At 43.9% G+C, this 21,238-nt stretch overlaps 1 protein-coding gene across 1 annotated transcript in view; it reads left to right on the forward strand.

Annotated features, from left to right (window-relative positions):
* The window catches only part of Cacna2d3 (calcium voltage-gated channel auxiliary subunit alpha2delta 3), an 842,461-nt gene that overhangs the window by 555,599 nt on the left and 265,624 nt on the right, over nt 1-21,238 (forward strand). The window contains 1 exon segment of the mRNA XM_038350066.1: nt 3,047-3,180. Coding sequence (XP_038205994.1) covers nt 3,047-3,180 — 134 coding nt within the window.

The raw sequence follows: 21,238 nt of genomic DNA on the forward strand, positions 1-21,238 counted from the left end.
GGTGAAGTTCAGCAACAGTGTGTGGGGCTTTCCATGTAGGTGGAGGCCAGTGGAGGAAGGCTCTTGGAGGTCAGAATAAGACATTCATATAGATTTTGTTCTGACTTTATGCAGAAACTATTACAGTGATTTTGTCAGATGGATAGAAGTACACTTTATACTTTCAGATGATCCTTACACCTAAATGAGGGGGAGGAGTCATGGCAGGCTGGAGTTGGATTTACTTATGCTCCATGGAATCTTGGAATGGGGTTAAAGTGCTGAAGGAAAGAACAGTCATGTTAAGTGTGTTTTAGAGACTGGACCAGAAAACATGCTGGTGAGTTTGATAGGGGACCAGGAGAGGAGCAGAGAGTGATGAAGGGGTCGTCTAGGGTCTTTCTTCTGCTTTGGGTCTAACAAGACTGGGTGCTGTTGCCAAGATGGGAAAGGCTAACAGCGGTTGGAGGCAGAGAGTTGTAAAGGCAATCTGAGAGTAGGCTTTCTGGATTTTATGCTGGGCACCCGATTTCATCCACAAGAGCTATCAGGTAAATGGCTGGCTCAGGGGTGGAACGCCTGGAAATGAGCTGGTTGTGATATTTGGGCTTTGACTGTGATAAACAAGGCTGAGCAAGGGTCATTTCTCAGTTCAATCCTTTACAAACGTATGATTGACACCTTTCCAGTCTCACTCTCTAAGCTGATGAGCTGTGTCCTTCATCCTCCCTCACACGCCCATCTCCTTTCTTCTCTTGGCTCTGTTTTGGAAAACCTAAATCAGAGAGCTTCAGATGCTGGCTTTGAAGATTGGACATGAAAATAGAGGCAATCAAGGACCTGAGACAGACTATCTTCCCGGGAATAGGTCCACAGTGAAAGTGCTCATCCAAGTTTTTGTCATCCAGATCCAGAACTACCAGACTGACCAACAGTGGTACCCTCCTTAGCTGGTACTATGTGCCAAGGTTCTTTACTCAGAACCCTAGGTTTAGCTACTAGCAGACATATTAAATATTTTCTTTCTTATTACAAAGTAGATTATAGTTTCCTGGCATGGAGAAATGACTCCTATTGGGAAAGGCATGTCCCTTGTCCTCTATTAGTCCCTTATAAAGTATTTCTTGCCAGTCACGCCTCTCAGCTGGACCACCTAGGAGACATATACCAGTTGATCTCCCTAAGCAGGGGCCAGACCGCCAAGAGAACTCACAGGTCCTGTTCTGGGATCTCATGCTATAACAGGGCATCCCCATTCCTCCTTTGGGGCCCTGCTTCCCTGATGTAGTCTGGACCACAAGGGTGGGGCAGGTAGGAGTGATAATACATGCTAATTAGCCCTGGGCAGAGCTGTCATCAGGATCCCAGAAGCCACATGGTCCCAACCTGTTGGGAACTGGCACACTAAATTCAAACCAGCTGGTCTTTGTTTGGAAATCTTCTGGGAGGGTCCAGCCCATCCTGGACAGTGGAACGGCTGGTGTTTCCCTATCGTGTGCTTGGTTCAGACACAAGGAATGTCTGTAACCGCTGTGCAAGTGTTGCAGCGGATCCGATTTTAGAGTTTCCTTTAAGCCGTCTCTGACTTATTTGAAGAGTAGGAATGGATCCTTACTTAGAGCCAAGAAGAAGCTACACGAATCTGTGCCTATACTATGTCCAGCTTTAAGTCCTTCTGTAACCTCCTGCTTTAGGATAAGAGCTCACTCTTTCCCATGCTTTGCTGGGCCTATCTCTTTGGGTCATTTCTGCTCTCTGTTAAACTCTTAAATTGGGGCCATCCTGAACTACTTTTCCTTCCAGAAGGGGCCCGATTCTCTGAAATCTAGATGCTTCCCTTGCCTTCTTTGCTTTGCCAGATCCACTCCTCAATTGCCTGCCCCCACCCCACTAGTTTCTTCATTTATCCCTCAATGTTCGGCTCCAAAGACCCTGGTTTAGTGTAGCCAGACTTGATTGGCTACCCCTATTATATATTAATGGTGGCTGTACTCTTTTGTGGATTTTTTCTCCTGTCCTCATGTTCCAAGCCAGTGCCTTGCCCATCCTGTTCATTCTGCTAAGAAAGCTTTCCACCCACACTTGAACAAATGGCTTCCTCTAGGCAAGCCAGACCTGTACCCAGTGTTCTCTTCCCTTCCAAACCTCCTAGCCCACAGCGAAACCCACAAGACCCCAAAGTTGAAGTGCCCTGAACTCAAGATCAAGCAGACAACATCATCTGTAAAACTATTGCATGCTTAGAACATTTTCTGCTGCATAAAAACCAGGCGTGTCAGTCTGACAGTCATATTAAAGTAGGATCTGGAATCCTAGCCTCAAGCATACACAGGTTAAAACCCTGTAGAAGTAATGGGCACAAACTAGAGGCATGGAAGGAACAAGGAAAACCAAGAAACCCACAATCTGTGCTCTTGTCCTATAATTTCTGCTCAATGCTGGTGGAACCTGGGTGAAACACAAGTCCTTAGCCCACCACAGACATGTTATCATTACACAATAATAATCCTCCCATATATATTATCAAGAATAAATGAAAGCCATCCAGCTCAACATCCAGGAAGCTGAAGCAGGAAAATGCTGCAAGTTCAAAGCCAGTCAGAATGACATGGCCATTCCAAACTTGCCTCAAAAACAAAACAAAAATAAATAAATAAATAATACTATCTGTAAAAGAAATAGCAAACTTTGTTTTATTACATTAATCATTACTATTATTAAAATAATAATAATGTGATCTCTTTAGTCTTGGAATTTATAGTTTTCTCCTTGGAGATATGGTCACTAATGTGGGAAGAACAGGATTGCCTGGAGCGAGTGCTCTGATTTCTTTGTCCCTAGCAAAGCCTGAGGGGAGAGCTCTCAACACTCAAAAACTCTTTCTGTGTGGGTTAAGTTCATTCCTTTGGGTGACTATCCTCTGTCAGGGAAGATACAGCTCACTTCAGATGGAGGGCCGAGATCCAACACTTAATAATGATGACGAAGGGAATTTGGGCTCTGGCCAGTGTGTCTTCCTTGAGGCATGCTCTGCTGTGTGTTCCTAAGCCCTGTCCTCCTTTTGCAGGGTTTTTCACCCAGATCTCCACCTTGGCTGATGTGCAGGAGAATGTCATGGAATACCTCCATGTGCTCAGCCGACCCAAAGTCATCGACCAGGAGCATGACGTGGTGTGGACCGAAGCATACATCGATAGCACTGTAAGCCTACAGGGCCCTGGGGAGAGGCTGGGTTTGCCCTATGCTTCAGTGCAAGGGCTTTGTTGTGTTCATTCCAGGGACAAGACACCACATCATTCTCCATTAGTTATGGCCTTTAGTACCATTGTCCCAGACTGTAGGTACAATAGACATTGTTGGCCCCAGCAAACAAAGTCATGCTGGAAAATGGCCATGAAAATGACCTGCACCTCTGAGAGTATCAAACATGCTCTCTTTTTGTTTGTGACTTCCCCATCTCCCACGTGTGTTCACATTCCTGCATGAGAAAGCGGTGAGAAGCACAATGATGAACTCAGCTTTGCCATGTGTGAGGCCCAGTCTCAGTCAAAGACGCGGCTGACACTCGCTGTGATAACAAATGGGGGCCACCACCGAGGATGCAATTACATCCTCCTCCCGTAGACAGGCAAAAATGCGATTACGTGGGATTCTGTAAGCGAGGTTATGTGAACTCTGATCATGGGCTCCTGAAAAGTTGGATTCCAGTGTGTGCTTAAAAGGAGAGGCTTTGCCAGTCGTCCAGTAATCATCCCATGGCTGTGTTTTTGTGTAATTTCAGGGCGATTTTTCATAGTGATACCGAGTCTGATGGGAGTGGCGTGTTTCATTTATTGATTGTAAATGTTCTCGCGGGAGTGTTCCGCTGTCAGTTTGGTTGGGATTCACATAACATTAATCACGGCAGCACAGGCACAGCTGTGTTCTGGAGTGGTCTCCGTGGCTGCCTTAGGCACACTTTTCCTCTCTCTGGGCGCTCCTCTTCTTGTTCTTGCTGTATTGCTGGCAGCTGCGGGCACACATGGGACAATAACAACACATGACAACCAAACTGGCGACACCCTGACACATCCAGGCCACAGCAGCTCACCCCACCCCACCCACAGTGGGACCTTCAAGACACAGATAGGAGTGTAACTCCTGGTTCAGGAGAATGTTCACCAAGTCACCTGACGGTGAGATGTGGGGGCTGGGAAACACTTTCTGGTTGCTGGTGACAATGATCTTTTGTCAGTTCGGGAGTCAGATTCCAGTTCAGTCCTCACTATAAAAACAAAATAGCTAGACTGCTATTTAATCTGACACCATGCTTAAATCAATGACAATGACCACAACAGTCATAGTGCCATCTTTTTTTCCCTGTAGTTAAGTGAGGCGGAAAAGCCAGGAATGAAGAAGAAGAATGGGTCTAGCTGGTGCTGAAGTTCCAACCACTCTGTAGTTGGTCATGCAAACTCTAGACGTCTAGGTGGATCGGTTGTTTTAACTTCTCAGTGTAAAAATGTAGTAACAGAATCTAAAGTTAAAGCATATGATTCTTGAGCTTGAACAGATTAATAGAGCAGAGAGGCCAATAAAGGCCCGATGACATATGGGAACTTAGTGTATGATCTCATCTCAGCAGAGCTAGGCCATAATTTTAAAAGGCAAAGAGCATTTTAAAAGTTGAGTAACTGACAAGAGAGCTTGGCAGGTAAAGGCTCTTGCCACCAATCCTGATGACCTGAGCTTGATCTCCAGGACCTATAAGGTAAAGCGAGAACTAGTTATCATGGGTTATCCTCCTCTGCCCTCCACGCTTGAAACCATGACATGTGACCCCGCCCTCACTCCCAAACATAAACAAATAATGTAATAAAACATTTTGAAAAATTGAGGAGACCCTTCCAAAAAATTTCTATAGAAAAAGAAATTAACAGAAGACATAGGCAGGTCACAAAAATAACACAATGGCTTTTGATATGGAAAAAAATATATACTTTTACCCATAGTAAGAAAAATGCTAACTAAACCATGATGAGATACCATTTCACAACAGCAGAGTGAAAAAATTAGAAACTTAGCCAGGTCTTCTGCCAGTGAGAATGCCAGCAAGGGAGACCTCCATAGATCGCTATGGAAATGTGCAGTGGGACAGTCTCTATGGGGAAGGGAGTGGCGTTCCTTTGCCCTTTGTCCCAGCAGTCATACTTGGAACCATGAAGGTAACTCCCCATCAACTCAAACGTATGTAAGATGTTTGTTCACTAGAAGTGTGTGTAATTAATTTCCAAATGCTGGAAATTGTCTGACTCCCCAAGCGTTAAAGATTGTTCCTGTGAGCCATAGACTATTGGCAATAAGAATGAGCATGGTCTCTGCTTCTCAGCATTGAGGGTTTCTAGCGGAGCAGGGTATGCTGCTAGGGAAAGTGGGAAAATGCAAGAGCGAGTCTTCTAGGTGGCACATTGTGCACGCAGAAATGCAAAGTTAGGGAAACAAAAAGTCCATGGAATTGCTCACCTCTAAGACATAAGAAGATGAGAAGACAGAGGCCGGGGAGGCAATGGGACATCCCTTTTTACATAGTTTTGATTTCTGTTGGGCCTTTGCATGTGTGTATGCCGTGTGTGTGTGTGTGTGTGTGTGTGTGAGAGAGAGAGAGAGAGAGAGAGACAGAGACAGAGACAGAGAGACAGAGACACACACACACACACACAGAGAGAGAGAGAGAGAGAGAGAGAGAGAGAGAGAGAGAGAGAGAGAGAGAGAGGGTGCACACATACAGTAGCATATATGTGGAGGTGAGGGAACAGTCTTCAATCTCAAGTGCAGTTGTGACCCTTCACCTTGTTTGAGTCAGGGTCATTCGTTCTGGCCACTGCATACTCCAGGCTAGCAAGCCTGTAAGACTCCAGGGACTTTCCTGCTTCTGCCCGTCTTATTGTGGAAGTGCTTGGGTTGCAAATATGCATAGCTGAATGTAGCTTTCTGTGGTTTCTAGGGCACTGAACTCGGTTCTCTGGGCTTACACACTAAGCTCTGTACCCATTGAGCTGTATCCCTAGCCGTGTGTGTGTGTGTGTGTGTGTGTGTGTGTGTGTTAGGGGATATGTGTACCATAACACATGTCTGGAGGTCAGAGGACAACTTGCAGGAATTGATTCTTCCCTTCTTTCCTTATAACACAAGGCTCCTGGGGATCCAACTTGGGTCATCAAACCTGGCAACTAGTACCTTTCCCCACTGAGCCTCTGGCCAGCTCAAATTAAAACAAACAAATAAACAAAAAACCTAACCAAACCAAACCAATATAACAACAGCAACAAAAACGCAACCTTTCTTCCTTCCTTTCTTTCATCTTTCTTTCTTTCTTTCTTTCTTTCTTTCTTTCTTTCTTTCTTTGTGTGTGTATACAGTTACAAGTTTTAAAAGCATGTATGCTGTATATTCAAACATTAAATTTATAACAATAAGAATGGGAGAAAAATGAAGTGCCAACAAGTTAAAAACAAAAATAATTCTATTTTAGTTAAATAACAAATTAACCGAGAAACCAGAGAAAAGAAAAAATAACTAACCTTTTGAATTAATCTTCGATATAGTGCTAATATACATTATTAAATTTTGAATAAAATGCTTAATACTACCTTTAAATCTAAGGAGAATGCTACAAACAAATTTAAATTTTCTTAGCATCATTTGTAGTGATAAGTAGTTCTATGTTGGGAGGACCATGGAAGTGAACAAAGGGAAATACTTCAAGACAAGGCAGGTGCCTATGGGGTCAGAGTGGACCATCAGCTTCAGAATGCAATTCCAACTTTGTTCACTGAAGGAGGCTAGGCAGTGAATTTATTCAGGAGCCAGATCCTAGGAAAAGGAATCAGGATTCCTTGGAGAAGTTGCTCATTCCAGGACTGGGGTCATGAAATATCTAATATCAAAAGGGAACACTAAATACAATTGCACGATCATATCAAAAGTCTGCAGTTTACATTACAGGTCTCTTGTTGATCAAACCTGGGACAGTTTGAACTCAGAACAACACATAACAGCAATCGACTATGTCTTGCTGAGTAAAACAGCAATCCATGTTTTCTCAATGATAATAAACGAACACCAAACTGATTTAACTCCATGGGGAAGCAAGAATAACCCATAGTGCCGGGTCACATGGTAAGTGGCAGGGTAATGGGGCTGGAGAGTCACCATTCTGCAGTCATGGTAGTTTAGGACCACCAAGCTCACATCAGTGGATTGGAAATCTGGGGGGAAAGTTGGATGATGAGAAGGACATTTTTATTGTCTCAAAGTGCTTCTCCAGAGACTATTTTTAATTAATCATGAGGGAGGAAAATACTACCTGAACAGTGGAGTGCTGTATCTGTTCTCTAGTACACTGGGTAGTGGGACAAGTCCAATAACATCTTGAGTAGGTTCAATAACATTAGCATCACCAATGAGAAGCAGATGGAGTCTATATAGCCAAGAAGGAGGATGTGGCGCTTATGTCGGTTGTTATGGCTAGAAACATAACTTGAAGCTCATGGAGACTACTCGAGACCTTCCCAAATAAATAACCCTTGACAGCAGAAGAGGAGTTGGCCTAAAGCTAACCTAGGAAAGCAGTTGCATCAGGATTACCTCTTAAGTTTTCTGCTACATATGGAATTAACACTCTGTGCCTCAACCACTATGGCTCATTCATTACAGAGTAAACTCCATATGGAAAGATAACAGAGCCGACATGTCCTGTCATGCCACAAACCCTCTGCTCCACACAGAAGTTGGGACCCAGTGTTTGGTCAGGCTGAAATAACAGCTCAGCAAGGTGTCATGGCTTCCCACATGCCTGCTGTCAAATAGTTGCAAATCCACTAGATAACTAAGCTCCTGAGTTGGAAGTGTTGAGGAACCTTCTCACCTTGGAGATGTTGAGAGACCTCTTGGGCCATTGCTTATGAGGCTGTGTGTTTACCAGCTCTGCGGGCCAGGGGGTGGCTGCAGAGTCACTCCGTCAAGTGCCTTCAACTGAGAAACCGCAGTCTTTTCAAACAAGTCATCGAGACCTAGACCCTGCAGCTCAAGCAGAAACACAAACCAACACCCAAACCAAAAAATCCCATCATTTATACATTGGGGTCAGTATAAGATTTACATTCTGGATTCATCTGTGGAATCTGAGTGCTAAGATGATCCCACTGATTTTTGGAATCCCCTAAAAGTACGCTTGGAGTTTAGTGTGCATTGAACTCCTAAAAGCCAGAAATGATTGACCCTTACTGACTTGAGAAGCATGGGAGATCAGTGAAGCCCACCTCTGGCTGTACCTGAGAGGGTATACCTATAGCTGATTAGTATTATTAAGTATACTGATGGCTTCAAAATGCCTGGCATTCTATCTTCTATCCTAACCCATTCATCTAGGGCAGTCCAGGGTCAGCACTGGTCTTATATAACTCAGCTTGAGATGATGAGCAGTTGCCTCTGTGACAGGTAACCAACACGTTCTTCATGTGTATTAACTCCAGTGGGTTTTGGCATAAAACTCTTAAGTGTATTTATATATTGTAAAATATATCTTAGGCCTTGAGCTAAGAACTCTGAATGTGGAAAAACAGTAGCCTGGGTGTCTCTCTCTCTCTCTCTCTCTCTCTCTCTCTCTCTCTCTCTCTCTCTCTCTCTCTCTCTCTCTCTGTCTCTCTCTCTCAGCCTACATTAGCTCTGCCTCCTAACCAGTTGCCCTGATAATTTGGAAATGAAACCTGCCTTCCAGGGTTGGCTCTAAGGACTGTCTATTCTCTCCCCTGTTCTGACTTCCCTCACTTCCTGCCTTCTCTTCATCCATCCTCCTTCTTCTACAGCTCAGCATCACTCACACAGCTGTGTTAGTTCCCCACGGCCAGGTAACAAACAGCCATGCATTTAACTTCTTAAAACGGTGCAGAGCATGGTCTTGAGGCTCCTATGGGTGTCCGTCCACTCTGGAGCACACAAGGTCTTGAGGCTCCTATGGGTGTCCACCACTCTGGAGCATACAAGGTCTTGACTAACTGGGAGATGTGGAAGAGGCCTCATCTATAGCTCAGAGCTCTTTCCCAAGAAGAGTCAGATGGTCAGGATTCTTGGCAGAGTTCCATTGCCAAGTAGTTGTAGGACCGAGGGCCCATTTTCTTGCCACCTGGAGACCACACTCAGAGGCTACCTGCAATCCTTACCACATCGGTGTTATCGTCACACAAACTTCCCTGCTTCCAGACCAGCAGAGTTTATCTCTCTGTGCTCAAACTCTCCTTAATGGCTTCTCCCATTATGTTAGGTTCACTAGGCTAGCTTCCCTTTCATTAATTTGAAATCAAATATTTTTTGGTAATTTCATTATGGGAGTGACATCCTTTCCTACCCATTCTCAAGGGCAAGGGGTTTTACGGGTATTTATTTGTTGGGAGCTTGAGTCCTAGGAACCAGTTTGGAATATTGCCTGTCACAGCAGCTCCTATGCCTCTGCGCTCTGGTTTGAGAACAGCTGATATACCAGGAACAAATCCAGCCATGCCTTATCCTACAAACTCGCAGACCAGGGAGGCTGCGTCCATTCTTCTACAGTGTTTCAGGTCTCCATGTCCCCTGCTTTTATTTTGCTGTGATGTAGAGAGGGTTTTTTCCTCCTCTGGAAGCAGAAAACCCATGACCCTATTGACTTATATCATTTTCACCAAGTCCACATGAAGGTGGCATTTTTAATTGCCTAGTAAATCTGAACATTGCTTAAGTTTGCTTACTGTGACCTTAGATCTTCTTTCTCCTTAATTACCTGAGTTAGCGGTCAAGGTGAAGGGGATTCCTGCCTGCTTGACTCACTAGGTGTTGTAAGCGAGCAGCCAGCATCAACAGATATAGTTGTATAATCAACAATAGTTGACAGATGGTTCAGAGCAACCTGGGAGTGTAGCACTTTGCTTTTCTATTCATTACATATTGGCTCATGATGTTCTATGTGGGGACAAGTTCAGGGACATTCCGAACCACAAACAAAGCCTGGGTTTGGATTCTTGCACTTGGGTCACAGGTTGCATTTACCAAGCCTGACTCTAGTGTCAGAGACAGAGCTCTCTTCATGACTCAATCTCCTGGCTTCTTGCTACCAGTCTGATTAAATATTCTATGTCTGACATAGCTGCTCTATTCAATTTGCTTTCCTGGTGAAGACCAAATAAATGAATGAATGTTAACAACATTAATTATGTTTAATTTAATAAGATCTCATGTATTAATTGGCAAAACAGCAAACACCAGAATTCTGGAATTTATAGGCTTCTCATCTGAACACGAGTCATGCACAGCCATTATCTTGGAGGTGCTGAGCGAAAAATCATTATGAGTGAAATTTGTTCCATTTTGTAAGCAAATCACTTGCACTTTGCAGTTGGGTCTTAATCAGCTCGGTAAAGCTACCCAATCACCATGTAGGGCAGAGGTAGCATCAAACCTTGGAGACATCCACACTCTGATAAACCCCTCCAGGGGAGTTTGCACAGATCTTGGTGATACACAGAAGGGAAGCAAGGAAATCTTTCAAAAACAGTGGGAATGTGACCATTTAAAATAATGAGAATTCATTACCCAGCCCTCCTGTCCATTCCATTTGCTGGCAATGCAATTCAGCAGGCAATCTGCAGGAACTTCAAACCTATTTACTTGCATTGGCAAATTGGACCTGCATCCTTCCTCCTCGCCCCCCACTAAGTCCGACTTTCAGGAAAGGCTTTGGGTTTGATAAATTGCACATTTGTTTCGGCTTCCCATCTAGGAATGGCACCTCAGCCATTGAGGAGTCATCTGGGTGATTGCTTTAAGCTACAACTTCTTACTGCCCAGAAGCAATTATTCAGGGGTGTCAAAGCCATCGTAAGGAAGTTGTACGGGGCTGGAAATGGAATTTACAGTATTTTCCCAGGACACCACTGCGTATCAAAGACGTTACAATCATCAGGACAGAGAGATGCGGAAGGAGAAACAGAAACCTTCCTGCTGGGTTGTGGAACAGTCTGCCATCTGCATTACTTGGCATGGAGGAAGCTGATTACGTTGGGACCTCTATTTCATAGCAGATGGGTTCATTAAATTTAATAGCCTCCAGAGCCCTTAGAGACCGTGTTAAAAACATGTGGGGCATGCTGTGACACTTCACTTCTGGCCCGCAGTCATTATAACTCTGGCACAGACGATAAATATTGCAGTACTTTATTTCCATCAAAACAGATTACTATTATAATTATTATTTTTTTGCAGTAGATGCTTATGTGTGTTCCTGATTTAGGGAACCATTTATAGCCATCCAGATATTTTCTTCTTCTACTTGGTACTAGATTTACCTTTTAAACCCTTTTTATTTTTATTGTTGTTGTGATTTTATTTCTTCTTCAGAATCTAGTTTATTTTTCTTTGGAGTTGGTGTTTTAAGGCCATCAGTCAACAGTATAAATATAACTTCTGAAAAGATATAAGCTCTTATCTAGATAACAGTCAATACCAGAGAAGCTTAGGGCTGAAAATGAAGGAGTCTTTTGGACTTCAGGTGTTTATTGTTGTTTATGAGGTTGCGGTTCCACAATATACACCTGTTGATAGCGACAGGCCAGCCTCTGTCCTCCACCATACAGAAATTGATGAGACTATTAAGCCCTGGTTGCCCTGTTGTCTTAGTTAGGGTTTCTATTGCTGTGAAAAGGCACTGTGCTCATGGCAACTCATATAAAGGAAAACATTCCATTGGGGTGGCTGGCTTACCGTTCAGAGGTTCCGTCCATTATCATCATGGTGGGACACAGCAGCGTGCAGGCGGATGCAGTGCTGGAAGAGCAGCTGAGAGTTCTACATCTTGCAGGCAACAGGAAGCCTGAGCAAAAGAGGAAGTGTCACACTTCCACAAGGCCACACCTACTCTTACAAGGTCACACTTCCTAATAATGCCACTCCCAGTGAGTTTATAGGGGCCAATTACATCCAAACTGGCATACCCTGGAACACGGAGTGTTTGACAATTTGACGGCACAGGTAATTTCTAACTTGAAGTAGCATTGAAAACGTGGGTTCTTAGAACCATGTTGTCCTTGCAGGTCTCTCCTGAAGTATGACTAGATTCAGGGGTCAGTCTTGTTATTATTTTGATTTATTTTTTTTTTTTACTCCTTTTGCCTTAATTTCTATACTGACTCCTAACTGACAGTGATGGCTTCTACTGGCCACCGACTTTCATTGTCACTGTAGCCCTTTCTCTTTGAGCATCTGCATCAACCCCATTTGATTCACAGCTCTGCCTGAGGCTGGTGTTAGTTGTTTTTCCTACTCTTTTCCTCTTTAGGGGCCCCACCCAGCTCCCAAATAAATAACAGGGAGGCTTATTCTTTCTTATGGATGACAGACCTTAGCTTGGCTTATGCCTAGCCAACTTTTCTTAACTAAAATTATCCTACCTTTTGCCTCTGGGTTTTTTTTTTTATCTTTATTTTATAGACCTTTCTTTACTTCTTACTCTGTGACTTGCTGTGCAGCTGGGTGACTGACCCCTGATGTCCTCCTCTCTACCTTTTCTTATTCTTTGATTCTCCTTCTATTTATTCTCTCTGCCTGCCAGCCCCACCTATCCTTTCTCCTGCCTTGCTGTTGACTGTTGAGCTCTTTATTGGACCAATCAAGTGTTTTAGACAGGCAAAGTAACACAGCTTCACAGAGTTAAACAAATGCAACATAAAAGAATGTAACACATCTTTGTATCATTAAACAAATGCTCTACAGCAGAAACAAATATAACACATTTAAAAATAATATTCCACAGCATACGGGTGAGATGGCAATACTAACAGATGACCTGAATCTCACAGAGTAGGAAGAAATACGTCTCCAGATAAATTTGGTATAGGAAGAACAGCTGAGAAGCCTGAAAGTCAGGCAAAAAAAGTTAGCTGTAGAAGCCCAAAACAATCATTATTATATCAGTGTGTTCCTCATCATGGTACCACATTTTAAATCTGTGGAAGCCATAATCTAATCACATGTTTCTGTGAACTCTTTATAGAACGTATGAGTGAAGAAATACTGAGGTATTTTGGGGTATTGGGAACAGGGAGACCCCACTTCTAAGCTATCTTCAGAATGACAAGCGAGACTAGGCTTGGGTGAACTGTCTTGCCTGTCTTGGTGCTGTAGAGCCCAAGCAGTATTGTAAGTGATTGTGTGTTCACCTTTGTACTTACAATAAGGTTTTAGATGGATTCCATTAGGAAATTCGACTATGGAAATGATATCTGTCTCAACTAGAAAGCCAAATAGGTAAAGTTATTAAATATTTTTCTCAATTACTATAGACAACCAAAAGTCAGCTCTCTGTGTCATCTCTCAGAAGCATTGACTATGGGTTCCAGGATCCACAGGATGTGAGATTTATTAGGAGCATTGCCTTAGGATCAGACACACCAAGGGTCTATCAAGAGCAACAGCCTCTCTATTGGCTGTGTCTGGAGCATTCTGCCCCGCCCCCGTATTTTCTTCCTCAAGTCTTTGCTGTAGTTCTCTTTCCAGAACAATTCTCCTACTCTCCTGGTCAATTTGGTAAAACCTGGTCTCCAAACCCTGACTTTCTATGTTATCCTGGTTCAAAAACTGCGGACATGAATTTGGTGTTTATGTAGCTGGGTTTACATCTTCGAGCAAATTTCTATAGCCCATGTGTATATGTGGAGTTCATTCTGTCAAGCTCATGAAAGACCCTGTTGTAGAAACAGATCAGCCAGGGCTGTGGGTAAAGAGCCTTTCACAGAGAGATGTGAATGGGAGCAAATGCCCGGGATCTGAATGCCTTGGCATTTCCAAACCCCACTTCTTCCATCTGAACTCCAGCAAGTCACAGCCCAACTAGGCTCTGATTCCAACCCACATGAGCATGCCTGCTTTCCGTCGAGGGCACTGGTGTCATGTGTGAGAGTGGACAGCAGACTCCAGGGGGAAAGGGCTGGTCCAGGCCAGGGGCAGAAAGTGGGACAGGGGCAGGAAAGATAGGTCATGGCCAAGTCCACACAGGCTCATAGGAGGACAGGCTGGCTGTTGAGAAGTCATTGTCAACAGGGAGGACAGTCTATGCTGGGGAGTCCCATGTTCTTGAGGCACATGTGGATATCAGATGTGGGATGGAGCCATCCCAGCATTGGGTGTCCATCATTTTACTAAGGAGTTATACCCACTTAGTTACTGAACTAGTGTGTTCAGTAAGTCCTTGTGTCTAGTTTTCCTGACATGAGTTTAAGACTTCCCTATGTCCCCATGTTTATAGTGTGACCCCCTTTCTATTCGTGGGGATAATTTATCTATCAGTTTGTACTATCACTACCTCACAGAGAGTGTAGTTTCTTGGTCCACTCCAGGGCTGGACTTCTCCCTCTCCCCAGAATGCCTAATAAACTGCTGGTAAAACAGTGTCCTAGGCCAACACACAGTGGAAAAATCGCTCTTTCACACAATATAAAATAACTTAGAGTAGGGGATAGTTTGATCTACTATCTTTTTGCTCAGAAGATGTCCCCCCAGTCCTCTCCCTGCTTCCAGATGTCCTTGCCATTCCCTTCCCCTACATACTATCCCTGTTGTATGGGTGGTAGGAGACCCCCCACTCTTGCAACTTCTGAGGACTTAGGGAAATAGTTTTGGAAACCACAGCCAAAACTGTATTGCTAGTCCCCCATCATGGCTCAGAAATGTGAGTGAATTATCTTCTCTGAACAGATTCTCATGCTTTGACATGGTTTAGACCAAAATGAACACATTCCTCCTGTTACCAGCATGAAGAACAATTAAAATAATCCAGAGAATCAGGCTGCGGTTTGATATCAGCTGCCAGCTTCATGTCTCTTGTGGTCTCTAGGATTTTCTCCATGTGAATAATTTAATTCTCTTATTCTTAGTCTGTAAGAATTGATGTAGCCATGATAAATATGATGCCTGTGAGACTGTGGCTCAGAGATGCCACAGATAAGAATTTGTCACCTCCCTTGGGCTCACAACCTATTTATAATGGGTGAGAAACCCTGCTTTGTGTTTTCTTGCCTTCATGGTCTTTCAGATCCAACATACGAACACCATGGCGATCAGAGGCGCCGTCTAGCCCTACTCTATGCTGCTGGCGATATGTACTCCTGTGAGCTGTCCTAGCCAAACCTGATGCTCAATGCCAGCTCCTCGGGGAAAATTCTTTAGAGCAAAGAAAAGATGAGCAGCGGCAGTAGTTAATTCAGATAAACAGGAACATGTTTTCAAATCAATTTCTATTATTTGTAATCAAAGCTGCTGGAACAACAGCATCTTTTCAGGGCATTGGGCACAGCTACTAAACACACTTGCCATTGATTTCTGCTCTGAAAGTCATCAAACCCAAGATGGTCCAAGATGAAGCCAGCAGGGAGAACCCACCACACAGTTTGGTTCTCTCTCGGGTGCCCAGTTGGGAAGCAGCACTTGCCTTGTATCTCCCTTTTAGGAAAGGCAGGTTCATAGGTACCACCTGGTGGTGGATTTCCCATAGTATTCCTAGTGAGGTACTTGTGAATAGCACTACCCTTGCACCTTATAGGGTGGAGCCATCGAGAAACCCAATTAGAAAAAATTTGTTTGGAAAGATGTCACCAGGCTGCACCTGATCTGTTTTTGATTCTAAGTTATAAATTAGAGAATTTAAAATATAGTAGGATAATCATGGCTCAGATTTTAGAGGAGCCTAAAACCTATGTTTCAGGTGTATGGAGTAGCTCATGCTAACCTGATCTTTAGCACAAGCCTTCTCCATTGGGCCCTGCATTCCATCCCTGCCCTGCTCACGGTCATAGGGATCTCGGTAGCCAACCCCAGTGCTCTCTCTGACCCAGACCGTTGTACATGCTGTTCTTTCCTCAGGAAACAGTCTTCCTCTCACCTTGCCTGGAACCTGTGTACATGTCCCATGTTTTCAGTTTCATGATCTTCTGCTCCCATGACCTCCTCTCCTAGCCTAGACCCTAGTCTACAGTGCAATGATCTGCATTTTCTTCTGTGCACCTGGAAACTTTGAAGAACTCCTACTGCTCCAGAACATCTGCATGTGTTTAGGCTTCCTGAGGAGAAAGATGGTGTCTGACTCTTTGCAGTATTCTCAGTGAAGTGCTGGGAGCGATAGGTGTGTGCATTCTCGGGTGTGGGGGGGGCGGTAGGAATTTCATGGACTGGAGCTTTTCAAGCTGAGACACATCTGGAAACATCCTGTTAGTTAGAATAGCATCATTCTCAGCACCATCTTGAGCATGTCACTCAATGCTCAAGGCCATCTTTGTAATAGATGTGAACAATAGGTTCACCTTCCCATCCCATTGGACATGACGGTGTGTCCAATACACCAATTCAACAAGAAGTCTGACATCACATCCTCTCCTGAGTGACCAAGCTAGGTTTTTCTCAGACATGTCATTGTTGCGGGAAAATTGATTATACTTCTGTCCACTGTTAAAATGAAAGGAAATTTTTAATAGCAGTTGCACTTTTAGAATCATTTCTGGATGCTAGGCATGCAACGGGCATCTAGGGAATCCTTGGATATAATTCCTAACATTGATTTTTATATTTCCTGGCCTCCCATCTGCTGTTTTCTCTATTGTCTTGAGGTACCTTACTATGGTGAGCAGAAGTGCACTATTGATGCTAGACTTCACTCAAAGAATATCAGCTTTACTGATCCCTCATCTGTTGCTTAACACTCCCACACCCGGGCTTTTGGACATGCTTCTTTCTCATCTGGAAAGCCACCTTGCATAGCTCCCCTCCTGGGGAGAGGCATTTATGAAGGTTCCATGCTTCTATTGAAATGTCACCCCATCCATCTTTGAGTTTCCGTCTTAGGGCTTTGATGATCGATTATAATTGAGTGCTTGGATTTTTCCATTGTTTAAAAAAAAAATCTTTCTTGTTTCTGTTACCCAACAACATGAGGACTGTGGACAAAGTCTGTGTTTTATCTGAAGAGCTCAAGCCTGATACGTGGCCGAGGCCCTGGATTAACTCTTTAGACCCAGGACGGCTTGTTGTCACCTGTCTCTGCTCAGTACTCATTGCACTGTCTCATGGGCTGTGCCCACCACTTGCCCTCACTGTGTGCGATTTTACAGTGAGCCCACAGACGCCAGAGCAGCAGCTCTAGGGTGATGGCAGCACCGAGAGCACTGGTCAATACGGTCGGGCTTGACTTCCTTGTTGGAAACCTTGCCTTCTGATAAATGCTCCCTGCAGAAACTGGTTAATATGCATGGCATCTTCAGCTGCCAAGGAGCAGTCCCTGATTTCAAGTGAAAGGACTGGGGAAATCAGGGGTGACACAGATGTGTTGAGAAGATCTGATTGCTTAAGTCGTATTGTTTATGCTAAAGTGCTTGAGTCTGATGGAAAAGTTCCTAACAGTGGTTTTCTTGCTATAGATATGGTTTACGGATGAAGTGGGGAATGTGACTTTTTTTTTTTATCTTGGTAGAGCATCATTCTAATTTAGGTGGACTCCCAAGAAACTTGATATTAGGGGAGGCCGGGAAAAATATTTAGGTCCATAAAACCTCTTTAGCATTAGCACTCATTTCTCCATCAAAATATAAATGCTCTCTGCTTTTAATTACTGGCCTCATCCAGGCCAAGTTAATTACTGTGGGCTAGGCTGAACAGAAAAGTTCCCAGAAAGCCTGCTATCATGATGGAAGGGTAGAGCATTTCCTGCAGGAGAGGCTAAGGAAATCCTTAATGAATTAGCGTCTTGACTTTTGCAACAGAATACTCAGGGCCTGGATGGGTGAAATCATAGGTTTTTGGCAGCTGTCTGCCTTCACAACACTTGGCAATCTGCTTCTTATTATTTTGCTGTTATGCAAAAGCATTGAATTCTCAAGTTAAGAAATATCGATCACTGCGTGACAATGGACACAAAACAAAAAATGTATCATCTTCAAAAACTCCTTTAAAAATGAAAGGCTTGCTTATTTTGTTTTGAAAATGTGTGGGTCACTTTTCTACTTAGAAAGTGCTGCGGTTTTGTTAAACATACGTTATTTGGAGGTTAAAATAATCTTAATCTTAACTATTAATATTTTTGAGAACAGATTTTTTTCAACCACAGACAACCGAATGCAAACAAGAAGGAACTTGGAAAAGAACACTGATGGCTGAACATGTGGGAGAGCGAGGAGGGAGGGCAGCTGCCTGGCCACAAGACCTGCATTCACGGCAGCCTGTGCTGTCCTGGCAGAGCTGTGCATTTTTATAAGGTCTAGTGATTTCCCCAGACTTCATGGAATCTAGATCAAATGTGTCCGGTTCCCATTCCTCTTGTTATGATAATCAACACAGAGCTGAGGGAGGAGGGCTCAGGATGTGTATACTTTGTGGTCTTTCTGTGAGCCCAAATGCCCCTTCTCCATCTGCAGCTGGTCAGCAAATGGGAGGGGCCACTGTTAGCACAGCACCATAGAGTCTCTTGTGTGACCAGATATAGGGTGACCTCATTCATTTCTAGACACCTATCAGGCCAAGAGTCAGTCTCCACATTGGACACAAAGATTTCATAGGGTTCATTGTTAAATATGTTCTCACAGTGAACAAGAAGAACCAATTCTCTGGCTGATAACTGTCAGTCAGTGTGAAGCAATGAGGCTGTAGGTTCTTGTTCACAATATAACCAGGTTAACTTGAAAGCAAGCCTCTGGAGAATTCTGACATCTGTACAAACACATATTTGCTCATACGTGCTAAAGTCACCTGTTATGGAAGCTCAAGGATGTCCAGGTTCTCCGTCCTTTTAAGAGCTCTGATGGTGTACTTCACAGGAACAAAGGAATCTCCTGCAGAAGTCTGTTCTGATTCAGGTGACTGGGGTCCCAACTTGCAACTGAATTCAAGACTCTTTAAGGCACTTGTCTGGAGCACTAGTCTACAGACAGATCTCCCAGACTCCTTTTGTGGGTTGATACGCAGAAAACCAATGCCTCTGAACTCTATTGAACCCATCCAGAGTAGACACTTTCCATCATACTTATAATAATATTTCTAATGTCTGCAGTCGCCATTGACAAGCCCTCTGGGCTTGGTCAGAGAAAATAGTTTAAACACTCTGCAGAAGGCCTATTCTTATTTTTCCTTAGATTAATATATTCCTATTTTATGTGTATGTTTCCCATGCATGCATAGACGTATACCGCGTGCAGGCTGTTCTCATGGATGTCAGAAGGAGGCCTCAGATCTCCTGAAACTAGAGCTACAGACAGTTGTGAGCTGCCATCTAGGTGCTGAGAACTGAGCCCAGTCCTGTGCAAAAGCAGCAAGTGCTCTTAACCACCGAGCCAGCCGTCTCTCCAGCCATCAGGACATCTGTTAATGATGAAAGCAGTTGGGAACCCCTATAGATCCCAGTTGTCATTCACACTGCCATCAAACTGTCAACTTCCATCCTGTAGAATACTGCTGTGTTATGTTCTTTTCTAAGAAATGGGAGTAGTGGTGATACTGCTCAGCACTATGCCAAACACATGACTAGTACTTGATAAATGGTAACTAGCAGTTCCAAATACTTACTATCTAGGCTCCATATGTAGGACTATGGAATAATTTTTTCTTTTACTTTAGATTATCTAATTCTGACCATCTCTAAAATAACAAACAAACAAATAAATAATACAGAGGTTAGGTGAGATGGGGCATGAATGCCCTTTCCTTCCAGAATTGCCTTAGCTCAAAGAACCTACTCTGAGTGGTGGAAGCTCTGTGCCATGGTTGGGTTGAAAGAGATCAAGTGACATTCTACCATGGCCATTGTCCTTTGTTGCCTTGGAAGTCATTGTGGCTGTAGCTTTTGGATAATAGCTAGAGCAAGAAGGAAGTGTGACGCTGGGATAGGCCATGCTTTTTGGCTGTCTGGTGGTAGCCTAGTATGTCAAGGAGCCAGCAGGGAAGGGCTAGTCTGCTGTGATGGGTGATGCTCAGACACATCCTTCCTTTCAGTGCAGGCCTTACCTGAGCCACACAATGAGGGCAACCAGAGCGCCTAGAGCCTCACTAATGGGGCATAACTCAGAGCCTTTATAACTGTCTCAGCTTTCATTATGTGCATTTTATTACCTCTGTTTTCCAGATGGTAGAGCCCACACTAAGAGAAATTCCACCATCTTTCTGAGAAGATGGGGTAACTAAACAGACAAATGAAACTCAACTCCCATAATCTGTGTGGATGGGAGACTCTTAGATAGGATGCCACACAGTGTGAGACTTCCTCATCCCTGTATGTGCTCTGATAGGGGACCCAGCCCCACAGGTTGCTTCCTAAAGGTGCTAGAGTCTTGAGAATGCCTGCTGGGAAGTTAGAGATGTCATTTCTATCCTTCAGGCCTGAGTTAGTCTATGTACAAAAGTTCGAAAGCTCCACTGTGTCTGCTTTGGGAGATAAAAACACTGAAGCCCAGCTTGACCTGGGTTGTGTTACCAGAACCTTGGCAACACAACCAAATTTTGCAGTGTGTAGCACTCCTGTGGGCCCTTCTCTGAACTATGGTAGAGGACAGGATGGAAACTCCCAGCTCGACACACTTGAGGAAGAAGCTCAGCATTCTTGGGGTAAAGTCGCTATTCACATCAACAGTGCTTGGTAGGTTTTAAATGTCCTGGAATGTACAGATTAGATGTGCCCGACTTTAGGAAAGAATGAGGTAGGGGGTTACCATGGCAGCACACATCAAATCCTGTATCTTCTGTAACTCCAACCATTGTCGCTGTGGCAGAAATCTCACATTATTCCTAACACACACAGTTTGCCTGGGGAAACAGGGTCTGAACCAAGTTCCTCCTGGCATTTTAAATGACTCTGCATGGCACGTGTGCCTACCTCAGTGAATAGTCCAGCAAGTCTCTAAGTGTGCTAGTAAATGCATCAAAGACTCAGCCAGACAAACCAGTGTGACCCTAGGCAGCCAGGACAGAGAGGATGACCTGTGAGAAATATTCTCTCTCTCCACCCTGAAGATCCCAGGAATCAGGATAAGTGCCACACTCTCTTACCCACTAAGCAAACTTTCCTGCCCTTATTTCAACTATTTTTTCCAAGTATCTCCTTAGCTTACTCTTAAGTTGTACATCACAATGGCCCTGAGTTTTTATTTATTTTCTGTGGCTGCATATTCACCCAATATGATGCCACACAAATAAAAGAATGTATGACTCAATGGTGAAATGG

The sequence above is a fragment of the Arvicola amphibius genome, chromosome 12 (genome assembly GCF_903992535.2).
Source record: "Arvicola amphibius chromosome 12, mArvAmp1.2, whole genome shotgun sequence".
In the NCBI taxonomy this organism is placed as follows: Eukaryota; Metazoa; Chordata; class Mammalia; order Rodentia; family Cricetidae; genus Arvicola; species Arvicola amphibius.